The sequence below is a fragment of the Manis javanica genome, chromosome 14 (genome assembly GCF_040802235.1).
Source record: "Manis javanica isolate MJ-LG chromosome 14, MJ_LKY, whole genome shotgun sequence".
NCBI classification, from domain to species: domain Eukaryota; kingdom Metazoa; phylum Chordata; class Mammalia; order Pholidota; family Manidae; genus Manis; species Manis javanica.
This window is the reverse complement of record NC_133169.1, coordinates 87349802-87372685: the sequence shown is the minus strand read 5'-3', so window position 1 is coordinate 87372685 and position 22884 is coordinate 87349802. Positions and strand designations below refer to the sequence as shown.

The following is a 22884-nucleotide window of genomic DNA, read 5'->3' as shown; positions in this document are numbered from 1 at the left end:
GTTTACCATCCCAAAATCAATTAATGTAATACATCATGTGATATCGGAATAAAACATTAAAACTACATGATCATCTAAATACACACAGAAGCAGCTTTGGACAAAATCCAACACCTTTCATGAAAAAAACACTCAATAAACTAGGAAGGGAAGGGAATTTCCTCAACATGATTAAAGACATCTACAAAATTCACCAGTTGATATCATACTTAATGACGAAAGTTATTGGATGCTTTTGCTCTAGGACGAGCAACAGAATAAGGATATATGCCCTTATCACCTCTATTCAGCATTGTATGAGAGGTGCTGGCAATGGCAATTAACCAAGAAAAAGAAAAAAATGGCATCCAGATTGGAAAGTAAGAAGTAAAACTACCTTGATTGACATATTTTATGATATATATATTAAAAAATCCTGTGGCTATGCCAAAATATATTAGAACTAAGCAAGTTCAGTAAAATTTCAAGATACAGGATCAATATATAAAACTCAATTGTAGACCCAGTAATTCAACTCCTAGGAATTTACCCCCCCCAAAAAAAATCTCTGATTCGAAAGGTGTATGCACCCCTATGTTTATCACCACAGTTTTTGCAGTAACCAAGATATGGAAGCAACCTGAGTGTCCATCAACAGATGAATGATGAATGGATAAAGAAGATGTGGTACATGTACACAATGGAATAAAAAGAAAAAAAACCCTGCTATTTTCAACAACATGAATGGATCTAGAGGGTATTATGCTTATTGAAATAAGCCAGGTGGAGAAAGACAAATACCATATGATTTCACTTGTTTGTGGAATACAAAAACAAAGCAAAACAGAAGGAAGAAAACAGCAGCAGACTTATAGACACTGAGAAGTGACTAGTGGTTACCAAGGGGGAGGTGGGAGGTGGATAAAGGGGAACAGTAATATGTAATCACAATATAAGTTGATCACGGGGACTGTTGAACCACTGTGATGTACACTTGAAACTAACATAAGATTGTATATTAACAACACTTTAATAAAAAATCAATTGTATTATCTTTACACTTGTAATGAACATTCTGAAAATGAAATTTTAAAAAATTCCATTTACAGTAACATCAAAAAGAATAAAATACTTAGGAATAAATATAACAAAAGAAGAGCAAACACACTCCTAAAACTATAAGAATTTGTTGAAAGAAACTAAAGAAGATCTAAATAAATGGGATAACACCCCATATTCTTGGATCTTAATCTTGTTAAGATGTCAATTCTCCCCTAATCTACAGATAGAAAGAAATTCTTATAAGAATCTAAACAGAATTTGTGTACATTGACAAGGTGATCCTAAGTTCAACAGATATTGAATTTTAGCAAATGCTGAATAGATAAAACAATCTTCCAAAAGAACAAAGCTGGAGGACTCACACTTCCTGATTTCAGAACTTACTGTGAAGTAACAATAAACAAGACAGTGTGGTAATAGCATAAGAACAAACGTAGAGACTAGTGAAAGAGAAGTGAGTGTCCAGAAATAAACGATGCTTCTACAGGCAACTAATTTTGACAAGGATGTCAAGAACATTCAGTGAAGAGAGACTCATCTTTTTAACAAATGGCAGTGGGACACCTGGATATCCAGAAACAGATGAATGAAGTTGGATCCTTGCCTCAGACCATATACAAAATTTAACTCAAGATGGATCAATTACCTAAATATAAGAGTTAAAACTATAAAGCTTTTAGAAGAAAACAGAAATTAATCTCATGACCTCTGATCTGGCAACAGACTCTTAGCTATACCAAAAGCAAGGGCAACCAAAGAAAAAATGATAAACTGGATTTATCAAAATTGAAAACTTTTGTGCATCAAAAGACATTATCAAGAAGATTAAAACACAACCTATGAAACATGAGAAAATATTTGCAAATTACATATCTGATAATGGTCTAGTATCCAGGATATACAGAGAGCTCCTACAACTCAGAGACAAAAAGAAAAACAACCCATGAAAAAAAAAATGGGGAAAAAATTTGAATATCCATTTCTCCAAAGGAGATATTCAGATGCCTGACAAGCACATGAAAGGATTCTCAACATGATTATTCATTAGTGAAATACAAAAAGACAAGCAACGAATAAAAATTTGGCAAAGAACTTTAATAGAGATTTCTCCAAAGAAGCTATACAAATGGCCAACAAGCATGTGAGAAGAGGCTCAAAATCATTGTTCATTAAGGAAATGCAAATCAAAACATGATGAGGTACCACCTCACACCCACTTGTGTGGCTCTAATAAAAAGAAAAACAAACTGTTGGTGAGAATGTGAATAAATAAGAACCCTCATACATTGCAAGTGGGAATGTAATGCGGTATAGCCACTTATGGAAAACAGTTTGGCAGTTCCTCAAAAAGTTAAACGTAAAGTTACCATATAATCCAGTCATATTACTTCTAGTATATATGCAAAAGAATTGAAGAGGGATAGATAAACAAATTTTTGTGTCAAAATGTTAATAACAGCACTATTCACAGTAGCCAAAAAGTGTCCATTAAGGGATGAATGGATAAGCAAAATGTGGTATCTACATACAATTGAGTATTTTCAACCTTAAAAAGCGATGAAGTACTGACACATGCTATAACTAGATGAACTTTGAAAACATTATGCTAAGTGAAATAAGCCAGACACAAAAGGACAAATGTTGTGTGTTCCCACTTACATTAAATATCTAGAATAGGCAAATTCATAGACACAGTAAGTATATTAGATACTACCAGGGTCTGGGGGGAGGGAAGATGGGAAGTATTCGCCTAGTGGTTAGAAAGTTTCTGTTTAGGGTGATGAAAAATTTTGGAAACAGTGGTGATGGTTGCAGAACATTGTGAGTGTAATTAATTCTACTGTACTGTCCACTTGAAAATGGTTGAAAAAATGGCAAATAATATATATATATATATATTTTTCTTTTAAATGAACTTAAGTGAATATGGTGTCTCTCAAAACATCTTATTGCACTCACCCTTCCTCTCGTGATGATATGAGGGATGACAAAATGCCGATGTTATTAGATGCAGTGGAGTGAATGACATAAATTTAATTACAGCATATTGTTATATTTTAATAGTTTATTATTATTATTTATTGTTGTTCATCTCTTACTATGCCTAATTTATAAATTAAACTTTATCATAGGTATGTATACATAGGAGAAGACATAGTATAAATAGGTTTGTTACTGTCGGTGGTTTCAGACATCCACTGGGGGTCTTGGAATGTATCTCCCCACAGGTAAGGGGAGATTATTGTTTTCATGTTATTATTGCTCTATCTGTTATATAAATGCTACACCAAATGTAGATGATCAGAAAGGTGAGATCCTTTTTCTACAAGGGATCCTTGGTGAAAACTCAGGGGGTGGCTTGTGAAAAAATAAAGAATATATCTGGTCTTTGTTTCCAGTTCCTGGCAGAGCTTCAGAAACCTTTGCAATTTCCTGAATGGTAGAAATCTCTCTGTGGTGCTAATGAGGTGACTTCTGGCCAGTGACTTGATAGCTTCAGACCTGAGGAGGCTGCATATCAGAGAAACCAACCATGTGATTAGAGGGCTGGAGTTCAGTCCATTCACACAGCCCTCGACTTAATCAATCAATGAAATCTCAATCAAAAACTCTGGACAATGAGGCCCAGGGAGCTTCCTGGTTGATGAGCACATTGATGTGCTGGGAGGGTGGTGCACCCTGACTCCACAGGGACGGGTGTCCTGCACTAAGGATCCTTCCAGACCGTGCCCTATGTGACTCTTCATCTGATTGTTCATTTGTAGCCTTCATAATGTTAAAAAGACACAGACCCAACATGGTGTCACTTTTGCTAGGCCAAATCACCAAAGTGGGGCTTAATACCTAACTTAATTATAGTTTCAACCTCTCCCATAAATGTAGTCAGTCAGGAATTTGCTGTCAGCATGGATACAATGCTCCATGTGCCCTCTCCTTTTCCAAAGGAAGATGAGATAATGCTCTTATGAGACCCTGGTCCTTTCCCCCCCCTCACAGACATAGATAGCATCAGGATGTCTATAGCATTATCCTTTTAGGACACTAGATGTATCCATGCCACACTGCTTAATGTACTTATAAATGTAACCTCTTTTTTGTATGTATCCCCTGCTGTAGAAAAAATATTTAACATGTCTCCAGATGGAGGGGCATCAAGCAGTTTATCAAAGCACACTGATGGGAGGCTCTCGGGTCCTCAGTAAACTACGAATAAACTTTTTATCTTTCTTAAATATAGCAGTCGTGTTGATTTCTGTCAACAACTATAAAAAAATAATCATAAGTAAAGCCCTTTCCTGAGTTCTATGAGTCATTCTAGTAAATTACTGAACTTGAGTAGTGATTGTGGGAACCCCCAAATCTGTAGCTACCTCACACAGTAGGGCTGGTGGCATGGGGACCCCACTTGTGGCTGGCATCTGAAATAAGGGCAGTCTTGTTGAGGACCTTGCAATTTAACTTGTGGGATCTGGCAGTAACCCCAAGTAGTGTTAGAATTGGATTGGAATGCACGACACCCAAATGGAGTCAGAGAATTGGTGTCAGAAACAGTAAGTTTAATATTTTCCTCAGTTCTGTAAGTTGTTCTAGCAAATTATGGAACCTGTGGGAGTAGTGGGAAAGTGTAGATAGCTGGTCAGGGTAAGGGAGGGCTGGGAACCCCTTAGCTTGTGTTTGAAGTAAGGGTAGTATTGTGCTTTTAGCTATGAAGTTTGGCCAAACTCTGGTGACAAAAGTCATTGCATTGCTACATGGAACATTATTGAGCAATGATAAGGAAAATATTCAACACAGCCAACAAGGTCAACAGAAAACCCTCGCCCCCCTCCGCTTTTCTCCCCCTCCTCCAGGCTCTTCCTTGGCAAAGTCAGCAGCACATTCCCTCCCCCCCACCCCCACTTCAGTCCTTTAGGTTCCTCTTTCACCCTGTTTGCTGTGCATGCCAAAATGCCACATATTAAAAAAAGTATAAATGGCTCCCCTTGCTTGTGCTTGGGGCTCACCTTGGGAAATTACTCCCCATCTGAGCCCACTGGTGTGAAATCAATCTCCACCCTCCGAGACCTCCGAGTGCCACCTGTCAGCGATCCAGTCCAGGTTTTCCATAACATTTGGTTCCTTGACCAGGAAACCCAGCCGCGCTGGCCCACTGTTGCCACTGGTTTGTGGCAACAGCAGGGCAGTGACAGAATGGGCGATTGCAACAGAGGAGGCGCGCCCTGCCTGATCTTTCGGCACCGCCTGGTCGCCCTGGGCCACCCCTGCTCCGCTGTCCCCGCAGGGCTCAGGGAGGCTTGGCAGGTGAGGACCTGGTTCTGCCATTGGATTGCAGTAAGGCCCTCGGGCCCCTGACCCAGCCAGCTCACACCCACTGGGGTGGAAGGGGAGGTCCCGGGGACTTCTTAGAAGTCTCACAGGTAGGAAATTCCCAGGGAAGGAATGTTTAAACTCTGGTCTGAGTGTATAAGTGAGTGTGCAGGGCGGCTGAAGCCATTCAGATCCCACTGGGCTGAGTCAGCACTGAATCTGTGATTCCATAGCCTGCGCTGAGGAATCTGAGTGGGCCCTTCGCCGAATTCACGGTTCGCTGCCACGACATAATGGTGACTCAGCTTTGGCTGACCTGTCCGGGGACTTATACAGGTGCACCTTAGTCAAGGCTGACCAATGTCTCTGAGAGGAGAGTGAACAGATGGGCATCTGACTGATCTCCTCTCTGAAGGGAGCACCCCCTCCCTTGTCTGTTCTCACAGCACCGTTACACGGACACATCATGGGGTCAGGGCACAGCAAACCCACAGCTCTCGACACCATGATAAAAAATTTCAGGAAGGAATTTTCAGGAGACTACGGAGTAAAATTAACTCCTGGCAGGTCGAAAGCCCTGTGTGAATCCAAATGGCCCACCTTCAGTGTAGGGTGGCCTCCAGAAGGGACCCTAGATGTCCCAACAGTCTGCCAAGTCTGGCGGGTCATCACTGGAGAACCAGGCCATCCTGACCAGTTCCCACATATGGACTCCTGGTTAGAACCCGCCCAGACCCTTCTCCCTTGGGTGCAATCTGCTTGCAGCAGGCAGGGATAAGGTAGGGTCTTAGTTGCCTCAACAAAGCAGCCCGCAAAGGATCAACAGAAGCCTGAGCCTCAGCAAATTCTTGCTGGTGATCCAGAGGAAAAGCCAATATTGCCCCCTTATGCACCCCAAGGCCGTCAGCACCCAGTCCCCTGGTCCTGGACACCCTGCTTCCCCACCACCTCCAGAACCAGCAGACCCACTCTCCCCCATACCAGCAGCCAGACTGCACCCTTGACTGGGAGCAGGCACCCTTCAGATGCTGGTGTGAGAGACGTGGGAGCCTGAGGGGCGTGATAAAGATGGGACCATCTGGCCCAGCCAGTCCATGCTTTCCTATCAACCCTTCTCCACGACTGACCTCCTCAGTTGGAAACACAACACCCTGACATACTCAGAAGCCACAAGTCTTGGTTGATCTCATGGAATCCCTCTTCCAAACCCATCGGCCGATCTGGAAAGACTGTCAACAGCTTCTCTGCACCCTGTTCAACACGGAAGAGAGGAGGCAGATCATAAGAGGGGCTCACCAATACCTGGAAGATCGGGGTGCATGGGCTGAAATCGCTTTCCCCGAGGACCACCCCTAGTGGGACTTCACACCCCCGAGGGACAGCAATATCAGGTCCGCCACTATCAGGACTCTATCCTCCAGGGGATCAAAGCTGAGTCCAAAAAGCCTATGAATATGACCAAAGTATCTTCAGTCACTCAACTACCAGGAAAGTCCCTGGGGACTATTAAGACTGTGTGAAGCTTATTGCATCTGCTGTCAGATGCCTTCAACCCTGAGGCACCAGAGAGCCAACAGATGGTCAACACCTCATTCGTGGCCCAAGCTTCCCCAAACATCAGACAGACGCTCCAAAAACTTGAAGTCTTCACTGGATGAATATCACTGAGCTCACTGAAATTGCCAACAAAGTCTTTCTAAATAGAGAAGTTCAGGCCGACGGATAAGCTGAAAAAAGAATGAAGAAAAAGGCCAGCCTCCTGGCAGCTGCTCTAAAAGAAAGAGAGAGATGACCAAAGGCAGAGAAAAGCCAGCCACCAGGAGCGGGGAAGCCTAGGACCCCCCTAGCCAGGGACCAGTGCGCTTACTGTAAAAAGAAGGAGCACTGGAAGAACGAATGCCCCAACCGAGGCAAAGCCCCGAAGCCCGGTCGCTGCCAGGAGGAGCCCCACGGGGAAGGGCTCGCTGGCCTGGCAGGGACAGACCCGGAGTGACAGGGACCGGGCTCTCTCCACTCGGCCCCCAGGAGCCCATGGTCAGAATGAAAGTGGGCGGCCAACACATGACTTTTATAGTTGACACAGGGACAGAACACTCTGTGGTCACCCTGCCCTTAACTCCCTTCAGTGGAAGGACTGCAACTGTCCTCGGAGCCACTGGGACAAAGGCAGTCCAGCAACACTTCTGCCAAGCCTGCCAACGTGAACGTGGAGGCCGCAAGATCTGACATGAGTTTCTCTTCCTGCCTGAGTGCCCCGTTCCCCTCCTCAGCCGAGATATACTCTCAAAGCTCAGAACTCAAATAACTTTTGAACCAACTGGACACACTGGCCTCAAACTGAACCCAGGCCAAGAAGAGCCAGGGTCCCTCATACTGGCAATAACCACACCCAGGGAAGAGGAGTGGAGGCTATTCTGCACCCAGACCCACTCAAGCAGCCCACCTGAAGTCAGAGCCGCCTTCCCCTCAGTATAGGCTGAAGACAACTGGCTTGGACTTGCTCATAACCAAGCCCCTGTCATTGCAGAATTGGCTCCAGGGGCGCAGCCACACAGACAGCAACAGTACCCTCTCTCACAAGAGGCGAGAGCAGGCATCCAGGGACCCCTGACCAGACTCAGAGATGCAGGCATTCTGATAGAGTGTCAGTCACCCTGGAACACCCCGCTTCTACCAATCAAAAAGCCAGGAGGAGGGTACTGGCTGGTTCAGGACTTGCAAGCCATCAACAATTGTCTGTTTCTTTACACCGGGTGGTCCAAAATCTGTACACCCTCCTCAGCCAGATCCTGGGGTCTGCCAAATGGTTCACTTGCCTAGACTTAAAAGATGCCTTCTTCTGCTTCCAGCTGGCCCCCCCAAAGCCAGCTCTTGTTTGCCTTTGAATGGACTGAACCAGGTATGGGGTGGCAGATGCAGTCAACATGGACGTGGCTGCCGCAAGGGCTCAAGAACTCACCCACTCTCTTTGGAGAGGCACTGGCCGCAGACCTTGCCAGTTTTCTGAGGGAAGCCAGGCGCTGTTCCCTTCTCTAGTATGTAGGTGACCTCCTCCTTGCCAGTGACACCCAAGAGAACTGTGCAGAAGGCAGAAAGGCCCTCCTCCAACTCCTGTCAGACTTGGGATACTGAGTCTCATGGAAAAAGGCACAAATCTGCCAGTAGCAAGTCCACTACTTGGGCTTCCTCCTCACCCAGGGAAAAAGGACACTAAGGCCGGAGAGGGAAAAGATCATTACCTCCTCACCCCAGCCCCAGACAAAGAAGGGCCTACGAGAATTCCCGGGGGCTGCAAGGTTCTGCTGAAACTGGATTCTGGGATTTTCAGCAATGGCAAAACCCATTTACGGTCTCCTGGGGGGCCAGACCGAGAGACCCCTGTCTGGACAGAAGAGGCAAAAGCCACCTTCCTGGAAATAAAAGCTGCTTTAGGACAGGCACCAGTCCCAGGCCTGGCAGGTATAGAAAAGCCCTCAATCTCTTCATACATGAAAAGGAAAAAGTGGCCCTCGGGGTTCTCACACAGACCGCTGGGCCCTGGCAGTGGCCGGTTGCATACTTGTCAAAGAGACTGGACCTGGTTGCAGCAGGATGGCCACCCTACCTCAGGGCACTGGCAGCCACAGTTCTACTCATTAAGGAAGCAGATAAACGTATCCTGGGACAAGAACTAAATGTCAAGGTCCCCCACGCTATTGTATCCCTCATGAACACACAGGGACACTGCTTCCTCTCCAGCTCAGCTGGCGCAATACCAGGGACTCCTCTGTAAAAACCTGCGGATCACTCTTGAAACAGTATGGACACTGAATCCAGCAACTTTCCTCCCCACCGAACAGGGGAGACCAGATCATGACTGCTCCGAAGTAACTGTCAAAGTCTACACAAGTCGCCCGGATTTGCAGTATCAAGCAATACAAAATCCAGAACTCACACTATTCAGTAATGGCAGCAGTTACCTACAAGAGGGTATCCGGAGAGCAGGTTATGCAGTAACTACTGCCACTGAGGTCTTAGAAGCAAAAGCCCTGCCGGCCGGATGGTCAGCACAACGGGCTGAACTGCAGTTCTTCATTCAAGCCCTCACCATCAGCTAGAGCAAGCGAGCCAACATCTACACTGACTCCCGATATGCCTTTGCCACTGTGCACATACATGGGACCATCTGCAAGGAAAGAGGTCTCCTTACCACAGCAGGAAAAGCAATCAAGAACAAGGAAGAAATACTAAGACTTCTCAAAGGTGTTTGGCTCCCAAAAGAAGTAGCAATTCTGCATTGCAAAGGATACCAAAAGGGAAACGACCCTGTAACACAGGGGAATCGGCTGGCAGATGAAGCAGCTAGAGCAGCAGCCAGTAAAGAAACAGGTAAAGGTCCTTCCCTCACCATGGCCCTAACACCCCCAGTGGAGGTCCCTCCACCCAAGTGCACTGAAAAAGCAAAGGACTGGCCCATGGCTAAAGGAGCCACCCTAACTGAAAAAGTGTGGTGAATGCTGCCCGATGGATGCATCTGTGTCCCGACTGCAACCAGAAGGCATCTAGTCAGCAAATACCATCAGCTCACCCACCTAGGAAAAACTGCACTGGAAGCCCTCCTCAAAAAGCAATACTACATCAGCCAGTTGCCAGCATCATGCCCAGCAATAAGTGAGTAGTGCGTGACTTGCACCAGAAATAATGCTCGATCTGCACCGTGACCCCTGCCAGGTGTCTAAAGGGCAGGAGTTGCGTCCTCTGAAGACCTTGAGATAGACTTCACAGATGTCCAGCCAAGCAGAGGACTCAGATACCTCCTAGTGGTAGTGTGCACATACTCTGGGTGGGTCCAGCCTCCCAGCCAGGACAGAACGAAGCCAGGAGGTAGCCAAAACCTGCCTACAATTCACAGTGACAGTGGATCTGCCTTTGTAGCAGATGCAGTACAGATCTTAACTAAATCTCTCAACATTACCTGGGAACTCCACAATGCATATAGGCCACAGAGTTCAGGGAAAGGAGAGCAAATAAATTGCACCCTCAAGGGAACCTGAGGTAAGTTCTGCCAAGAAACTGGCCTCCTGTGGCTGGACCTACTGCCCCTGGCTCCCCTGCATGCTTGCTGCACACCCAGGACTCAAGGCCTTTCCCCTTTTGAATTAGTGTATGGAGGCCCTCCCACCCTCAGGTCTAGGAAACCTTCAAGGGAACCTGCACCAAATAGGAGATAAGGGAGTGAGGGAACAGCTCCAAGCCTCAGAAGCCACCCTAAATAAGCTACAACAATATACCACAGAAAGAGAGCTGCTCTCCTTAGGAACCCCAGTACATTCCTTCCAGGTGGGGGGCTCATTCTGGGTCAAAGATTGGAAAAGGGACCCCCTCAAGCCTCAGTGGACTGGCCCCCACATTGTTGTTCTAACCACTCCTATTGCCCTCAGAGTTGCAGGCATCACTCTGTGGGTCCATCATTCCAGAGTGAAAAAGGTCCATAATCCGGACAAAGAAATACATCAGTGGAAGGCCCAGCCAGACATTCAGAATCCTCTCCACGGTCGTATTGTATTCGACGATTACCCTCTGACTAATAAACACCTGCACGCCGTGGATACTGGCCCTCGCTGGAGTGGGATCTTTCATCCTGGACATTGGACTCTCTGCTGCTGCCCCCTCTGACTGGACTGTCCCTCAAAAAGTTGCCCTTTCTATTGTCTATTGCATAGTCATAGACTGTTTTGCTGTGCTTACCTGCCTTTCCTAACTAAACTCAAGCCTCAGCCTGCATCTCCCCAGTACCTCTCCATAATGTTACCTCTATACCTATTTGGACTGTGCTTAACCACCCAAACCACATCAGAATGGAGAAACCCTAAGCTATACAACTTTGCACTGTCCTCAGGGGGAAAAATCCTAGCTCAAAGTGGTTGAAAATATGAATGCAAGCCATTATGACCCTATCATAAACCAAGATGATGATGCCCCCTAAAACAAAGTATTTAAAGGGGCATCAGAGGGGGGAGTGATGAGGGAAATATATTCAACACAGCCAACAAGGTCAGCAGAAAACCCTCGGTCCCTCCGCTCTTCTCTCCCTCCTCTGGGCGCTTCCTTGGCAAGGTCAGCAGCACACTCCCGGCCGCCCTCCCCTCACTCCTCTGGGCCTCACTCCTGCAGGCTCCCCTTTCACCCTGCTTGCTGCACACGCTGAAATGTCACATATAAAAAAAAGTGTAAATCACTGCCCTTGTTTGTGCTCGGGGCTCAGACCTTGGGAGATCACTCCCCTCTGAGCCCACCAGTGTGAAATAAACCTCCACCCTCCGAGCCCTCCGAGTGCCGCTTTATTCTTCCATCGACGATCCATTCCAGGTTTTCCGTAACAGCCACAGAAAGGAAAGGAGTACAACACATGCTATACCACGGATGAACTCTGAAAACATTATGCAAAGTGAAAGAAGCCAGTCACAAAAAGAACACATACTGTGTGATTCCATTTTTATGAAATGTCCAGAATACGCTACTCTATAGAGATAGGAAGTAGATTAGTAGTTGCTTAGGGGTCAGGGTGGAGTGGGGCTAGGGAGGTGACAGTAAGGGAAACCAAAGGTTTTTATAAAGTTACAGAAATGTTCTAAAATTAACTGATGATAGTTACACATATCTGCAAAGATATTTTAAAAAAACATTGAAATATATACTTTAAATGGGTGAATTGTACGGTATATGAATCACATCTCAATAAAGTTATAATATTTTTTAAAAGGGTGGTTGTCATTTATAAATATATGCCCAAATAGCTGTGGATGAAATATAAATGTCTGCGATTTGCTTCAAGAGAATCCACTGAGGATGGGGAGAGGAACAGAAGAAATAAGACTGGCCATAAGTTGATAACTGCTGAAACTAGGTGCTTGGAGGTTCATTATGTTATTCTCTCCACAGTTATATGTTTGACATTTTTCATAAGAGGGGAAAAAAAGAAGAATCCCATGCAATGTTCTGACTCACAAAAGATGGGACTGTGCCCTCCTTTGATAGTTATTATTTAGAGGCCTCGCCCAAGGCCTTCAGATCAGGGGGATGAATTATTGAGGGCAATCTGAGAGGCCTGGAAGCCACGGAGAGTGGAGAAGTGGCAAGCGCAGGGGCTGGTTTGGGCCGGGGCAGCTCAGCCCCTCAGCCCTCACTGGCAGCGACAGGCCAGGCTGACCACGGTGGTGGAAGTACAGTGAGGGAGAGGACCAGGCGAGAAGCCCCCATACGTTCATTCTCAGAGCTGGTGCAGCCTGGGAGAGCCTCTTGGGAGAGGCAGAGGGCAAGGCCATTTCAGGTTAGGAAACTGGGGCAAAGGGGGAGGCCAGGACTCAGGAGTGCTGGGAGCTCAGTGTCCCCAACAAGAGTTGATATGAAATCCACCCTTCTCAAGCCCTGAGGAGACCTGTCACCCCACACTCTTCCTGGGGGGGCCCAAGAGCATCCGCCTGCTTCAGCCCAGGACTCCAGAGACTCAGGCAGAGATGGGATGGGGTGCAGATGAGGGCGGTGAAGATGGAGTGACACTGCTGACCCCAGCCCTGCCCAGAGGAACAATGCGTCACCTTTGACAGTCCTGGGCTCTGATGCTGCTGAGGTAGAGGGTCTGACGGGCAATGGAGGAGGATGGGAGCCCTTAGGCCCCTGGATCCTGTGATGCTTAGTGCTGCCCTTTGCTCAGGGGGGGCTGGGTCAGGGCACCTGAGACAGGGGATGCGCCTGGGTCTCCCTGCAGGAGGCAGAGCAGAAGCTGCTAGCACAAGTCCAGCCCACGCTGGGCTTGGTGGGCCGAGGGTACAGCGTGAACCTGCTGCTTTGGGGTCGGGAAACAGAGGCACCCCAGCTTGTGCCTCAGGTGAGTCCCAGTGGAGCCATCGGGCATCGATCTCATGAGCTCAAATGCTGCCTCCTCCAGGATACCTTTGAGAACATTCCCTCTCTACCCTCGGCTACGTGTCCCTCCCTCGGTTCCTATAGTGCCCTGTGGTCCCTATAGGACATTTTGCCAGGGTCAATCTATGCAGCTAATGAGAGGTCAGGGAAGGTAGGAGGCTGGTGCCCATAGAGTGAGGGTCAAGGTAAGATGGTGTGCAGAGATCAAATATCCAGTGAGGGCTAATTTTTAAAGCTCTTGGTAATACTAATAATGCTAATAAACTTGAAAATTTTGGTTTTTGAGCTTCACAAAAATGCCCCCAAATCAATAGCTGCCTCAGGCCCTTGTCATGGGCCTCTGCCCTAGCAAACTGCAGCTCCCACTGAAAATGTTTGCTCATGTGTCGGGCTCACTGTGAACCCTGGGGCCTGGGGCTATTTCTGTCCTGGTTGCTGTGTGCATAGCACCTAGCACAGGGCCAGGCACAGACCTCACCCTCAGGAAAGTTGGAGGACAGATTGATTCTTTCTCAATCCCCACGGAACCCCTTTCTCCATTTTAGCTGCTGCAGATGCTGTTTGAGGAAGCTCTGCCGCTCAGGGGCTCTGACTCTGCACCTAGTACTCTTAGCCTGGGGTAGGTGGGACCTGAGGGGGAGGCGACCTGGGAGCCAAGGCCACGGTGATGCTGCAGAAAGAGCCTGAGACTGGCGGGCAGACAGAGGAGCTTGGATCTAGCCCCACTCTGCCGCTCACCCGTGCAGGCTTGCCTCTCTTGGATTTCCCTTTTCCGGCCTGAATGGCTAACCTTTGGTTCCCTGATTGGCCCACAGGGCTCCACTGGGAGGATCATCTGAGCTGAAAGCTGGGAGAGACTTGGTTTGTAACGGGTGTCCTGCTTGTGTGATCCCAGCTCAGTCCCCGAGGAAGGACTCGGGACCTGCGCTCTCCAGGGTCCGAGAACCTGTCAGTACCGGATGCGGCTCCTCTGGGTTCATGAGCATCCGGGGCCCAACTGGGCCTGAGAGTGCTTGCTGAAGGCCTGGCTGACATCCCCAAACTGAGCCCTTGGAGGTTTCTCTTCACTGCCACCCCAGGGAAGGGAAGCCCTGAGCTTGGGCTCATGCTTACAGGGCCTGGGTTTGCTCCCAGGACTTCCTCTCACCATCACCCCTTTATCCCACGTCCCCATTCCTCTCACTCTTCTACTCCATCCATTTACACTTCAACTCAGTCATTATCATCCTGGATGATTTGAGTATCTCACTGAGCAAAACTTCAATTTCTCTATCTGTAAAATGGGAGCAATCCCAGCTATTCTGTTTCCCTCCATGGGCAGATGACAGGAGAAAAATAAGATAATGAGATGAGAGGCTGTTAGGGGGTACTCTGAGATTCGAACCTTGGGGATGATTCTAACAGGCTCTTGGGATCCCCATGGGCTCCCTGTGAAGAGGTTCTGGGGGGCTGGACATAACCCAGGTGCTTAGGAGCTGAGCCTAGCCTTTCCTTCCTCCAGGGTGGTGGGAGATGCCGGTGAAGTGGAGGTGTCTGGCTCAAGTGCTGTCTCACAGCTGTACGTGCAGGCTGCAGGGGGTGAAGGCAGGTGAGGATCCGAGGGCACATGGCACCTCTCAGCCCCCTAGGCATTTGGCCTGATCCTACCTGCTCCTCCACAGGGCCTGCTCTCTGCTCAGTGTTACCATGTCCTGCCCAGGGCTTGACCCTTCTGAGGGGCTTGGGACCCAGCATGTGTGGCAAGGGGCCTTGAGGATCCTGCAGCCCCCAGGAGCCCTGTAAATCTGATGGAGACTTCTGACTGCTTTGAGGGGTTGGCTGAAATATGGATGTAGAGGCCCAGGATAGCATGAGAGTCAACTCCTTTCCTCACCTTTGACATGCCAAAGAAACTCCCTTTAGCATTTCTTGTGAGGCAGGTCTACTAGCAATGAACTCCCTCAGCTTTTGTTTATCAGGGAATATCTTAATTTCTCCTACATCTTTGAAGGATAGTTTGGCCAAATACAGAATCCATAGTTGACAGGTTTTTTCTTTTGGCACTTTGAATATGTCATCTCTCTGCCTCCTGGCCTCCGTGGTTTCTGATGAGTAACTGTGTTTTAATCTTATTGAGGATCTCTTGTAACAAATTGCTTCTCTCTGTTTTCAAGATTCCCTCTCTGACTTTGGCTTTTGACAGTATGATTATAATGTGTCTTAGTGGGGATCTCTTTGAGTTAGTCCTCCTTGGAATTAGTTGAGCTTCTTGGATGTATAGATTCATGTCTTTCATAAAATTTGGGGAATTTTGCACAAATATTCTTCAAATATTCTTCCTGTCCCTTTCTCTCTCTTTTCTCCCGAGACTCCCATTATGCGTGTTTGTGCATTTGACGGAATCCCACAGGACTCCTAGTCTCATTTTCCTGCATTCTTTTTTCTTTCTGTTCCTCAGACTCATACCACAACCTCATAATGCTGATTTAATTTACAGATGAGGAAAGAGAGGCAGGCCTAATTTATAGATGAGGCTCAGCGAAGGGAAGGCATATCTTATTTGACCTACCTTTGGGCTTACTGAGATTCTTCCTTGAGCCTGCTCAGATCTTCCCTCTAGCAGATTTTAAATTCCATCTCTAGAATTTCTGCTTAGGTCCTTTTTTTTTTTTTTTTACAATTTCTATCCTTCTATTGATATTCTCTATTCAGAGAAATCAAGAAATGAGACATCATTTTCTTGATTCCCTTTAGCTTTCTGAGCACATTTAAGGAAGTTGAATTAAAGTCTTTGTCTAGTGAATCCATTGTCTGTGTTTCCTCAGATCAGTTTGTTCATTTCTTCTTGTTCTTATGAATGGAGCCATACTTTATTTGCATGTTTGATAATTTTTTGTTGGAAACTGGCCAATTTTAGTATTTTTTGTAATGTATTCTGTTTGTTTTGGCCTTTTAAGTCTCCCCTCCTTTCCTTAGACCTCTGACATTTTGTATATGATAATGTGGTAATTCTGAAAACTAGATTCTCTCTCCTTTTCAGGGTTTGTATTGTTGCTTGTTATGGGTTGCAGTTATCTGTTTGCTTAGTTACTTTTCAAAACAATTTTTTGCAAGGACCATATTGTTTGTGGTTACATAAGTCTCCATTCTGTTATCTCAGTGGTTAGACAGTGACATGAAAAAACTACTTAAACTGTTGGGACAAAAATAATTTTTTTTAAGTAAGAGAAAAAGGAAGAAAAGGTAAGAAGCAGGAGTAGAACAGGAGGGGAAAAAAGTCAGGAAAAAGAAAAAAGAAAAAAAATTTCCAGGTTTCTACAGATTGGCTCTATGTTGGGTCGCTCATTCTATGCTTAGCTGGGCCATTTACAGCTCTGCCTTCACCTCACCCCCTGCTTGTGCTGAGCCTAAAAATCAGCTAAAGGTGAAAGCTACGGTCTTCTCAGGTTTTTTCTGAACATGCATCCTGCCCTGGGTATGTGTGTGGCTTTCTAAGGTCCCCAGTACATGTGGGAACTTTTCAACGTCCTTATTCCCCTAAAATCTCACTTTCCAACTTTTCCTCCCCATCTTTCCATGTGTTTATCATTTTCCCCAACTATTATTTCTGCCTGTTCTTTCATTTTTCAATGGTCTGAGGGACTGTCCTCTGCCATGGTTGTTCTGCCCTGAGAGAGATTCAAGATAGGAGAACAACGGGAAACCCCTTTCATCAGTCCTGGTGGGGATCCCCAGACAGTCAAAACAGACAAACACACGTTCCTTGGGAACATGATGTGAACTGCTCCCCAGAGAACCAAGTAACCAGATATGTGGGCCTTTGTCTTCACGACCACCTCTGTGCTTGGGAGGAGGCTGGGGCTAGGGTGAGATAAAACATCATATGTTTTATGATGTAAGTATGATCTTTTATCAAACTTAAGTTGCGTTTCTCCTGGTTAAGCATTCACTTAGTTGCCATAAACCTTTGACTGTCTCCCAGAGTTCTATAAGGTTGATTCTCACCATTTTTGCCAGATGTATCTGGGGAGGGACCCCCAGAATTCCCCCCTCTGCCATTTTTGTTGATTGTCACCTTACTTAGTCAGGTTTAACTTGGGTTGTCTTTTTATTATTGAGGTGTCAGGACATCTTTTCTCCGCCTTCCCTCTGGCAGAGATTGCCCCCTGCTACAGGTATTGGCTGGTGAGGTTGTTGGTGAGCAGGCAGAGGGCTCTCGGCCCTGGACTGTCTCATGGCTCCTGGAAGGAAACAACTACAGTGGCCTTCTTCTTTTTCTTCTGGACCCTCATGGTTGCCCGGGGTTCTTTGGGAAGCTCTGGGATCTGGCCTTAGGCCTACCCCACCCTCTCACCCAACCAGCCACAGCCCCAACCCCAGCTTAGAAAGAGCCTGACCATCTGAGAGGGGCAGGATTCAGAAAGGTCCCAGGATGGCGAGGCTGCCAAAGTCTGGGATGGCAGGGTCTATAGTAAAAGCAGCCCCTCGCCCTGCAAAGGCCTTCAGCAGTTTGCCAAGCATTTTTACACTGTCTAATACCTTTCATCCTTGCCACAGCCTCATAAGGCTGATTTAATTTACAGATGAGGAAAGGGAGGCTCAGGAAAGGGAAGGCACTTCCTATTTTCACACACCCATTAAAAATCAAGCCTGTGTGAAATGATACCATGTCAGAGATTGGGGGCAGGTCAAGCGGGTGGTAGGATCAAACAGGAATGGCCGAGCTGACAAGTGCTGAAGCTGGGGAATAAGTAGATGGATTTCTTTTTTTTTTAGGAGAGCAAGGTACAGGCTTTTATTTAGAGATAAAGTGAAAGGACAGAGCTCCCGACTCACGCCAGGAGGGGACAAGAGAGTCCCTGTAGATGGATTTCTTATACACTGTATAGGTTTGAAAATTGCGCAATAAAAGAGCAAAAAAATGTCTGGCTTTCCTATTGTCTCTAAAATCAGTAAACACACATTCATTAGACCAACATATTCCCAGACTTCCTCCTTCCTGCACCAGGCCCTGTGGAATGAGGAAGTTAATCTGGAACCCTTCCCGCCCTCAAGGATAAAGCAGTGAGGGACAGAAGTGTGTTTATCTATAGGCCAGTTTCGGTATTATGATTAAGGGCACAGACTTCAGTGCCAGACAGAACTGGGCTTGGGTTTCAGCTCTGCCGCTGCCCAGGAAGTTGCTTGTCCCCTCTGAGCTTCAGTTGCTTCATCTGAGAAATGTGGGGGGGAGGCAGCATGAATTAGAGTTGTTGACTCACTGGAGAGTGGTGTGGATTGGGCAATCCGAGAAAAACCTTAGCACAATGCCATTGAGCACATGTAAGAGTCTGATAGGTGTTAGCTTATTTTATACATTATAAAAATTTAAAGTATTATAGACAGTGAGCTTTGGAGTCCAGAGGAAGGAATGATTCCCTGGGGGTCTCCCCTTCCTAGGAAGCTCCCCGAGCTTGCTGCAGGCTGCTCTGTTGGGGACTGCGGGAAGGAGGATGCTGGGGAAACAGGCAAGGCCCTCCCTGCGGGATGCAGTGGAAGAGCCCTGGGCCCGCCGGGCTGGCCCGAAGAGCCTGCATGCACGCCTCCTCGGGGCCACCCTGACAGAGTGGGCTCAGGAAGCTGGGCAGGGCTCTGCGACAATTGCCCAATTGCCGGTGAGCAACCTGAGGCCTGGAAGTACTCGGACCAGCAATGGCCAGAGGCCACCCTGAACCTTCTCCCCATAGGTGGTGAAAGCCTGGAGTCAGTGCCCAGGAAGCCGGATGCTCAAAGGGGTGCCCCGAACCACTGGGATGTCTTCTCATCCAACCTCTTGGGAGCCCCACTGATGTCTGCCTTCCTCTCCTCCGTTTACAGAGCAGTAAGAGGGGACCCATCCTTCCCTCATTAGTATATTGATTCCCAAACACTTCTGTAGGCCCTGGGAAATCACTGTCCTCATAGAGTTTACAGTCTGCTGAAAAAACAATGACAACTCCATTATCAGGGCTCTGACGGGCTATCAACACAGGGTTCTATGGGGCATCTAAGTTAGTCTTGACAAAGAGAGGGAAGGAAGAGTTTATGGAGGAACTTGATTCCTGAAGGATGTGGCCAGCAAAAATGAATGAAGATCGTTCCAGGCAGAGGAAATAAGAAGCAGTCTCAGAGGTAAGCAAGTTCTTGATCTCTTTGGGGGACTCGATTTGTTGGAGAACAGAGTTTCAGGAAGAGAGTCTAGAGAAAAAGACTGGATGAACCACTGTGTTGTACATTTGAAACCAATATAAGGTTGTATATCAACAATATTTCAGTTAAAAAAAAGAATGACTGGAGACTGAAGTAGGGGCCTGGTCATATAAGGCTGTAAATGTATTAAGATGTTTGGAGTTGGTCTTGAATTCAAGGGGAAGCCACAGAATTATTTTAAGCAAGGAAGACAACATTGCACCCACTTCCTGGGTGACAAACAGCCTCAGCAGAGAATGGCTCTCAATCACCCGGGTCACTGGCATAAACAAAGGCAGCAGAGGTGCAAACACATCCGAGTCCTTAGACTCAATGTGGTCTCTTGCACCCCCTTAGGGCGCATGACCTGCCTCTCTCGTGCACAAGGGGGCGCTGTCTTTCATGATTTGACACACGGGGGCTGGAATGCTGCTTCCTCTCAGCTCCTCCTGGTCCTTCTCCCTTCTCATAATCCCTTGAAAGTTGTTCCTACTGCTCCCGGCCTTGAGAATTAGACACGTGAGCTCCCATTTACTGAACAGTGCCTGCCAATTCAGTATTTTGGGGGCCTTATTTCATGTTCTCCACCCAGTTTATCAGCTCTACTTTACAGATGAGGAAATGGAAACTCAAGTCTAGTCACCTGCCTGTGGTCATACAGCTAAGAAAAGAATGGGCTGACACCTTGGTGTGATTTTAAAGCCCTGAGCATAACCCATGCTGCCCTGGGGCATGAATTCCCACTCCTAATACATTCTGAGCAGGTGATGGATTCAACAGGAAGTCACAGGCAGCCCCGGCCTCTCGGGGTGGAAGGTGTGTGTGTTTTCTCCACCTTTGTTGTGTTTAACTGCATTTTCCTTCACTGGAGGAACAGCATCTCTAGGATCTGGGCTCCACCAAAAGCATCCTGTCAGGGATTCTGGAGACCAGGCAGTAGTACCTCATGTACCCCAGAACTGGAAGCTATTGGTGAACAGCTGCAGAGCCCAGCTAATATGTTTTCTGCTTGCCCTGCCCCAGTATCAGGGAGAACTGTGGAGCTTCTGGCCAGCAAAGGACCTGAAGGGCTACCTAAGGGAGGGGCATAGGAACAGGCTGCTTTCCTACTGGGTCAGTTCAGGGGTATAGGACCTTATGGCTTCCACAGCACCCACTGGCAGAGTCAATCTCTCTCTTCTCCCACTGTGGCCTCTGAGTCTGTCTGGGCTGTAGGTTCTTCTGGGCCAGTTAGGTCCTGGCAGACACCAGATGTGGCCCTGCAATTCTTCCTGGCCCAGGCCCAGAGACAGAGACTGCAAGAACAGCACCAAATCTGGATCCAAGAGGAACTGAAGCGTTTGGAACAGGAGGTGGTGGTGGCAGGTGACCAAGTCAAAGGACTAGTGGCTGGAGAAAAGGTGAGGAGGGTCAAATAGGAAATTTGAGGCTCCCTCTAACTGGGCCATGCACTGTGCTGGGGGCTGGCTGGGAGCCAGCCCCGGTCCCAACAGCCTGGGCCATACTCTCTCTCGCGGCCCTCACAGTTTTGTTGGGGGGAGATGAGGCAATTTTCAGTGCTAAGTGCTGTGATCGGGGGAGCAGGGGCTTATGGGAACAAGGAGGTATACCCGATCCAGGCTGGAGTGGATCAGAGATGTCATCTAAGCTGAGATTTAAAGGACAAATCAGCCAGAGGAATTCAGTAGACTGAGCTCCGCAGGGGCAATTTGTGCTCATCCCACAGAGGCGCTCAGTAATAACGCGTGTGTGTCTGTGTGTTGGGGGGAGGTGGGGTATAAGCAAAGGTCCAGAGGGAGACAAAGGCAAAGCAGCTTTTGGGTAATGCAAATTGTCCACCTGGTTGGGGCCTGGCAGGCACATGGTCAGAGGCAAGGCTAAGAAGACCAGTGTGTGCCATGCCTCTGAATTTGGATTTTACCCTGAGGATGATGGTGGACCAGTGAAAGGCATGTCGTCTCAGTGCATTTGGGCAAGTTAGTTCGTTTCTCTGATCCATTCTTTCCAAATCTGTAAAATGGCAACTGCCTCACATGGTTATCATTGTATAAAACAAGATAATATGCATGAAGTGCTTAGAACAGAGCCTGGCATACAGGTGGCATTGAACAAAAAATGTGTATTATTACTGAAGGTCTCGGAAGAGAGGCAGAGATGGCTCCTGGAGCAGACAGTGCTGAGACTCCAGCTGGGGACCCTCCAGGCAGAGTGGAACACCGCAGAGCAGGGCCTGGTAGCCCTCTTTGACCTGCACATGTAGGCTGCCTGAGCTCAGACATGCGGCAGGTCCGTGGGGACAGAAGGCACACCTGGAGCTAGTCCTCAGGCTGACTGACAGGCACCTCTGAATCTGGCCACAGGGCCACACCTGGCGGGAGCTATTGGAGGAGCAGGCTGGGACCACAGAGCATCGTTACCGCAGCCTGCTGGCCAGCATCCTGCAAGACACCATCAACCTGGCCACACAGAACCAGGAGCTACAAGCCCAGGACCAGCAGCTTCGGCAGGATACAGACTAGGCTGGATCCTTGCCTTAGGGAGATATGTGATGACCAGGAATCCTGCAGAAGCAGTTTCCTCTCTTAAGGGTCCTAAGAGGAGAGGAAGTTGGGTCACGATAACCAAACTAACCTTCATTATGGATAATTAATACCACTAACATGGTCTCATTGTGCCAGTCCCTGTTGAGTGCCTAATATCCGTTATTTCATTTAGGCTTTTCTACTACCCTACCAGTAGTAGCTACTATTTGACTCCCATTTCAGAGATACAGCACCTAAAGCTAGGAGAGGTTAAGTAACTGCCTAAGGAGTCAGCTAAGTGGCAGAATTAGAATTCATTCATGCCTTATTGGCTATGGTCTACACTGGACAGGAGTGGTTTACAAGCTGTACTATGCATCAGAATCACCTAGGAAGCTTATTTTTTTAAAAAGGAAAGAAAAAAGAGAAAAAAAGATTCTCAAACTCTGCTCTGTAAGATTCTGTTTCAATAGATCTGGGACATTTTATTTTTTTAACCAGCCTACCAGGTATTCCGCCACAGGAACAGGGCCTGACATTCCACCAGCCATAAGGAGAGATGACAGGCAGGAGTATCCGTGAGGGAGTCAGAGGAAATGAGAATCAAAACCACACTGAGTTCTTACGAGCTCTTCTCCAGCCTAGACACTAGCTCGTCTTTCTAGGTGCAGCACCTTCCAGTACCAAAATCCCTCCAAATTCCTCAGGGCCCGAGTTTTGTGCTTCAGAGGTTTCAAAAGCTCTGCTGACAGAGAATAATCTCAGTCCCATGGAGTCCTCAAACCAGATAATGCTCCTGGCAATAAACAGCCTTTCTGCCTAGTCTAAGAATTACCCCAGGATTAAGATACTCAGGGCACCAGGGGAAGGACATTATGTTTGAGGAACTATATGCCAACAGAGAACACGCAGGACAATCAGA

At 47.3% G+C, this 22884-nt stretch overlaps 1 protein-coding gene across 1 annotated transcript; it reads left to right on the top strand.

The window, feature by feature from the left end:
• The first annotated feature begins 12987 nt into the window (after positions 1 to 12987).
• Positions 12988 to 22581, top strand: LOC108392115 (uncharacterized). Its single transcript, XM_073221485.1, is given in 11 exon segments — positions 12988 to 13014; positions 13097 to 13216; positions 13800 to 13873; positions 14756 to 14842; positions 17390 to 17526; positions 18673 to 18835; positions 18837 to 18877; positions 18958 to 19007; positions 20532 to 20840; positions 21422 to 21730; positions 21801 to 22581. Coding segments are annotated over 11 exon segments (1476 nt in total). The 3' UTR covers positions 21960 to 22581.
• Positions 22582 to 22884: the final 303 nt, after the last annotated feature.